The 7500-nt window shown below is 48.1% G+C and overlaps 1 protein-coding gene across 13 annotated transcripts in view; it reads left to right on the plus strand.

Moving 5' to 3' along the window:
- The window catches only part of LOC105895412 (neurexin-2), a 736614-nt gene that overhangs the window by 713770 nt on the left and 15344 nt on the right, over window positions 1-7500 (plus strand). For all 13 annotated transcript variants that reach the window (XM_031585048.2, XM_031585052.2, XM_031585053.2 and 10 more), the window contains one exon: window positions 211-533. In XM_031585048.2, the coding sequence (XP_031440908.1) occupies window positions 211-533 (323 nt within the window). The remainder of the gene's footprint in view (window positions 1-210; window positions 534-7500) is intronic.

The following is a 7500-nucleotide window of genomic DNA, read 5'->3' on the forward strand; positions in this document are numbered from 1 at the left end:
CACACACACACATCTAACCCTAGATAACAGAAAATCACTCCTTTCTCATCTGATGTGTTGCCATGAGCACCCCCAAAGATTCTGATGAACCTGCAACATTCAGAACAGATTAAGAAGATGACGAGATATGTCACTGACTAGGTCCTTTTGCCTCCCTCTCCTCTCCTCTCTCTCTCTCTCTCTCTCTCTCTCTCTCTCTCCCTCTCTCAGGTCGTCAGCTGACCATCTTTAACAGCCAGGCGTTCATAAAGATCGGCGGCGGTGAGAAGGGCCGCCACTTCCAGGGCCAGATCTCGGGCCTGTATTACAACGGGCTGCAGGTGCTGAAGCTGGCGGCCGAGGGCAACCCCAACGTGCAGGCGCAGGGCAACCTGCGGCTGGTGGGCGACGTGCCCTCGGTGCTCGCCACCGACACCACCGCCACCACGCCCCTCGCCGACATGTCCACCACCATCATGGAGACCACCACCACTATGGCAACCACCACCACCCGCAAGCAGCGCTCGCCCACCATGAGGGACAGTGTCACACAGGTGAGGGCCACATTCTAGAACACCATGAGGGACAGTGTCACACAGGTGAGGGCCACATTATAGAACACCATGAGGGACAGTGTCACACAGGTGAGGGCCACATTCTAGAACACCATGAGGGACAGTGTCACACAGGTGAGGGCCACATTCTAGAACACCATGAGGGACAGTGTCACACAGGTGAGGGCCACACGCTAGGACTGAATCTGGACAGGATTTGGCCCTGGTCTTGCCTTCATATAGCCCTAATCTTTCACTGATCCGGCCTTGATCTGATTTTGGCCTGATATAGCCATGATCTGGCCCAGTCACACAATGAAAATGGCTTTTTCCTGGTTTGTTTGAGAACCTTGAAGCTGAACCTCATTCCACATTCTAGAATTCTTAGTGAGTCAAAATGGCTTCTTCTGGGCCAGAAGAAGAGTTGAAGTGAAGTGAAGTGAAGTGTAGTGAAGTGAAGAGTTAACTCCTGAAAATGTGACTCATTTGAAGAGGCAGAACCCGTAACAAAGAACACCTCCAGAGAGAGCCAGGGAGGTGGCTGTGTTTGTGGGGTCCGGTGGGACAGTGTGATCCTCCAACACTCATTTGTTATGGATAAATCATGTTATTATGGATGCCAAAAACATTTTAAGAACATAATTAGGAGGGAAAATGAGTTTCATGCGTGAACATCTGCATGCAGTAAATTGTGTTGAGACCCTTGTGAAGTTCCTGATCAATCAGACCAAAGGGAAAACAACAACAACAACAGCCAAATAAACAAATCCAGTGCACAGAATTACTGAACACCTTGATCCTTTGCAAATGTGTGAATAACACACGACGTGCCTCGGGCTTTTGTACTTGTGTGTGTGTGTGTATGTGTGTGTGTGTATTTAAGACGGATGAGTTTACATCTTCTTCTTCAGTCAGGCGTGTGACATACAGAGATTAGTTTATACTGAAACAGTCACCTGAAACCTTTCTGTGGTAAAGCAGTCGATACACACTCCGAGGCTAAAGCCAACCTTCCTGTAGCAGCAGCTCAAATATAGTTAATTCACAGCATTAGCATGCGTGTGTGTGTGTGTGTGTGTTTGTATGTGTGTGTGTGTGTGTGTGCGTGTGTACGTGAGCATGTGTGTGCGTATGTGTGTGTGCGTGTGTCTGTGTGCGTATGTGTGTGTGTGTGCGTGTGTGTTTCTGTGCGTGTGCATGTGTGTGTGTGTGTGTGCGTATGTGTGTGTGTGTGCGTGTGTGTGTCTGTGTGTGTGTGTGTGTGTGTGTGTGTGTGTGTGTGTGTGTGTGTGCGTGTGTGTGCGTGTGTGTGTGTCTGTGTGCGTGTGCGTGTGCACCAGAGGTCACATGGCCAAACATGTAATCACACATCAGGACTGCACATGGTGTTTCATTACCTCAATCATCAGCTGCCTATTGTATGAGACAAAGCTGCATACACACATGCCCATACACACACACACACACACGCCCACACACAAACCTACATACACACACACACACTGCCCACATATGTACAGCACGACTGAATTGGCTGTCTTTAGACACGCTAGTCTTTCAGTTGACGTCAAGATGGCGTAAATCTGACGCTGTTTAGAATCATCTAAATTATTACAATCTTTACCCTGTCCATATAAGGCATAAGCCCATAATGCGCGTGGCAACACCAGATATCCAGTGTATAGTGTGGTCTTCTTTTCCATATTCCAGTCCAATGCCACACCAGATATCCAGTGTATAGTGTGGTCTTCTTTTCCATAGTCCAGTCCAATGCCACTCCAAACCATCAAAACTCTTTCAGAAGTTCCCACTCTCTCCTTCTCTCTTGCTTTCAGCTCCTCTGTACCTTGTGTCCCTTTGTGACATGCCCTTTCTCATCCAATTATGGAACGATGATTACCATTTGGGTGTGAAAGCCTGATTTGTTAGAGAGAGGGAGAGAGAGAGAGAGGGAGAGAGAGAGGAGAGAGAGAGGGAGAGGGAGAGAGAAGAAGACATAGTAGATTTAAGGGAGTAGTTTTTGTCTGGACACCTCTATCAAGTGGCAGCTAATTAAACGTTAGCCTTTGGACTGCAGTTGTTTGTTTTCAGTCTTTGTTTGTTTATTTATTCTTTTGCGCTCCCTTGCCCACAGCTCAGTTCAGCTCGACCAAAGAGCTTTGGCTCCGGTCTACACACACACACTCTCACACACACACACACACACACACACACACACACACACACACACACACACACACACACTAACTCACACACACACACTCTCACACACACGCAAACACTCACACACACTTACTCACACTCACACTCACTCTCACACACACACTCACACACACACACACACTCACACACACACTCACACACACACACTCACACACACACACACACACTCACACTCACACACACACACAATCACACACACACACTCACACTCACACACACATTGGTCTGAGTTGAGCAGAAGAGGGAGTACTTAATTAAACCAACATGGCCTTTCCAAACCAGCAGTGGGCATCCATTAGGCTCCTCGCAGTAGAGAGGCTTGCATCATCTCAGAGAAACACACTCCGAGGCCCGGTCCTTGAACTAGCATTTGGGCGCTAGCACTGGAGTGATGTAACTGTTGCACTGTTTCACTGCACCTGCAGGGGTTTGCACAACTTTGATCCAGCCAACAAATGAACAAATACACCACTCTACCACACTTATTATAGCCCTGGTCTGGCCCTGATCTGGCCCTAATCTGGCCCGGATCTGGCCCTGGTCTGGCCCTTGTCTGGTAGAGTGGTTTCTATTTAAGCTCTGGGCCAGCCTGAGGCTTTTTCTTGGGCTTCTCGGTCTTCTGTTTCTTTTAGGAGTTATAACATCAACAATAGACTTTTCTTAACACTGCTTAGCAACGTTCGCTCAAGTAAACGCAAAAAAAAGAAATGAAAACGACATTTAAACTTTGGCACCATATAAATACAATTTAATTGAATTTAGTATTAAGAATTGAGAATGAAGTATTCCAAATGTTGCATTTCTCTCGCGTTTGTGTAACTTGCGTTTCGAGTGCCACAGTCGCCCCCCCGACCTCAAACCTGCACCCTCGGACGTGGGAAGCGGCCATGCTAGGAAGGGCTCATACTCATGGCTGCTGCTAGCCTTTTCTGGCCAGCACACATCTCCAGGCGTCACATACACATTGACACACACACACACACATGCACACACACACACACACATCTCCAGGCGTCGGGGGAGGGAGGGTTACTCACCACACAGCCCTGCTCCAGCTGGCCACCATGATACAAGTGTAGCACACACAGATTAAGGTGGATTAGCTCTTCGGTTATACACGGTAATACATATTCATCACATATAATATATATTAATATATCATATAATAAATATTCAGCACAGCACTGTATACTGTTGGCGTGTGAGGTGAGGTATCTCCCAGGTTATGCAGCATGAGGTTTATACAGCATAGCCCTGTACCTGTACCTGATAAACAGCTACACCAGATCTGCTGGGAAGAAAGTGGTCCACGTTAATAACCCTGACACACACTCATGAACATGAACATAATGGCGCTCGCAGGAGGTGATGTCACATCGTTCACGGGGTGGATTCAATTACGGCCGCGGCCGCTGGCAGGAAATGAGCTTTACGACGCCACCTGTGTGCTCCGCGGAACACTCATAATGGTCACATGACTGACTCTACTCAGTCCTCTGCCATCGTTCGCTCGTTCTTCTCTTTTTTTTCTCTCTCTTTTTTTCTCTTGCCGAGTGACGGACTCCTCTCCTGGCGGCCCTGTTTGTGTTCCCTAATGGCAGGGGTGCTCTCGGCCAGCCTGTGATTAAAACACCAGGGCAGCGGAGATGTACTTTACACACCGCGAGCAGCGCTTAATGGAACGAGCGGTCATTATGGTAATGTCCTCGGCCATTAGAGTTCCTCACTCTTAACACTGCCAGAAAAGCTTCCATCTCAGTCTGACACGGCCAGCCCTTCCGCTGCACATCTGACACAGCTATGCATAACCAAGCGGACAGTGCAGTCCTTCGCAGATCTGAGACAACTGGGCATGACTTAAAGGATAGCCCAGTCCTTCCCTAAGCGGACAGTGCAGTCTTCCGCAGATCTGAGACAACTGGGTATGACTTAAAGGATAGCCCAGTCCTTCCCTAAGCGGACAGTGCAGTCTTCCGCAGATCTGAGACAACTGGGTATGACTTAAAGGATAGCCCAGTCCTTCCCTAAGAGGACAGTGCAGTCCTCCGCAGATCTGAGACAACTGGGTATGACTTAAAGGATAGCCCAGTCCTTCCCGTGCTAGTGGACATTCTACTAGTATGTAGTGTGTTCAGATCTGAGACAACTGGGCATGACTTAAAGGATAGTCCAGTCCTTCCCGTGCTGGAACGACAGAGCTAGATAGGCTAGTCTTCACATATGTGACTTGAGAGGGGATAACTTAGAAGTCAGGGTTTTGTGGATGTGAATCAGGCTGGTCTCTCCTGGACCGAGAGCAATAAACACAATCACACACAGGAGGTCTCCACAGTCTTCACCACAGCCTTTGGCCTCACACACTGGGTGCCTTGAGGTGTGGGGTGGGGAAATACTTTGGGGGGTTGTTAAGTGGTGGGGTGGGGTGGGGTGGGGGGGTCCGTTGGGGCTCAGTGATCTTATGAGCCGAGCTGCTCCTGCTGCTGAGTCCCCCCCCCCCCAAACCCACTCCCACATGCTGTGTGCATTTGTTAACCATGGTGTGTTCACAGCCCCCTACTGCCCAAATGAATGCACTCACGACCACGACGCAATACACAGATTTATCAACACACACACACACACGTACAAAACCCATGCCTACACACTCCCAGTACACATACACACACACACACACACACACACACTTTCAGTGGCATTAACAAGCCAAGTGTGGACTGGAGGGATTTTGTGCAAGAGCAAACGGCGTAATTGCACTATAAATACCGTCAGGGCCGAACGTAATGTTGCGGCTCCCTGTGTCTAAATGAACCGCCTACAGCTCCGGACCCCCCCCCCCAACAAACACACATGAGGAGATGGAGGGGGATGGAGAGAGGGAGAGACATCACACACAACACCTCAGCTTTTTGAGTTTCCCTGCAACACACACACACACACACACACACACACACACACACACATAACATCTCAGCTATTTCAATATCCCTGCGACACACACACACACACACACCCACACATTCAACATCTCAGCTTCACAGTTTCCCTGCGACAGAATTCTAGCTGTGAGCGGTAGGACTGGAGTGGCTTTGATCTTGACACACAACACTTTGATGGTAAAATAAAGCTTTGATAGCACCTTTTGAAGTGTGTTCATTAATCTGTTCTTGCACACTAGTCTTTAACAATCCGCTGATGACTCAGGTGTGGAACGACAAGACAGGAAAAGAAAAGAAAAGAAAAGAAAAGAAAAGAAAAGGAAAGAAAAGAGGAATCCTGCCCTTGACCCCAATCTTGACTCACAAACGAGAGGCGGAGCATGGATCACTTTTCCTCCCACAATGCATCAGTGACAACGTAGGCACATCTCCGACGCGGGCGCATTGTTAGCCTTCTTTATTCTCGAGCAGCGGAGAAAACTGCCCACAATGCACCTTCCAGCACCTTCTCAGCCAACATATACCCATGACAGCAGAAGGCATCGTCTCCCAGCCGGTGGAATTCTCCACCCTCAGTGAAGCTTGTCTTACACAGCTGTCACGTGTGTGTGTGTGTGTGTGTGTGTGTGTGTGTGTGTGTGTGTGTGTGTGTGTGTGTGTGTTATAACTCCTGTGAATTATAACTCCTGTGAGATGCTAAAAGAAAACATGCAATCACTTCCATATACTGACCTATGGGTGACTGAACTTGAGTAGCCAACTGACAGTTAACAAGGTCCAAGCACACTTTTGATATTATTATTATTAGTTTTATATTATTTTATTTTAGATTATATTTATAAATAATATAATATCATATTATTCTGTGCAAAGAAATTGTATTTGTGGACAATCAGATAGACTCTAATGAGTTAATGAGTAGTGTGTTCGATGGCAGATCTTCCAGCCGACAGTCCTGTCATCTCAAGGTTTCATCACTTCCAATATGAAACACTGTTCACACACACACACACACACAGGATAGCCTGTATGAAACACTGCAGCAAGGGAGTATGAAACACTGCTCCTCTCTCGCACACGCTCACGCACACACACACACACACAAACAGGACAGTCTGCATAAAACAGTGAAGCTCAAGGTTTCGCCACGTCAAGTCTTCCACGCCAGCCATGAGCATGCTATGAACAAGCTACTCTTGTAACACACTCAAAATGGATACTCTCTCTCTCTCTCTCTCTCTCTCACACACACACACACACACACACACACACAGGATAGCCTGTATGAAACACTGCTCCTCTCTCTCTCACGCACACACAGGACAGTTCGCATAAAACCCAGCTTCTCTCTTACCCACCCATTCACCCATACCACACACACACACACACACACACACACACACACACACACACACACACTCACACACACAGGATAGCCTGTGTGAAACCTGCAGCATTTCAATTAAATCCATCAGACCTGGCAACTACTCTAAACCACAGACACACTTAGGAAAGCAAATAAAAATGCAAAGACTGACACGTTCAAAAGAGAGAGGGAGTAGAGAGAGAGAGTAGAGAGAGAGAGAGAGAGAGGGAGAGGAGGAGAGAGAGAGAGGGAGAGGGGAGACTGAGAGGGAGGGAAGACTGAGAGGGAATGGCAGGGAAAAGAAAGAGAGGGAGTAGAAAGAGAGAGGGAGGTGGAGAGGGGGAAAAGAGAGAGAGGAGAGAGTGAAGGAGAAAAGAAGGGAATAGAGAGAGGGAGAGAGAGGGGAAGTAGAGAGCGAGAGAGAGGGGGAGAAAGGAAGGGA

This window comes from Clupea harengus, chromosome 18 (assembly GCF_900700415.2).
Source record: "Clupea harengus chromosome 18, Ch_v2.0.2, whole genome shotgun sequence".
Lineage (NCBI taxonomy): Eukaryota > Metazoa > Chordata > Actinopteri > Clupeiformes > Clupeidae > Clupea > Clupea harengus.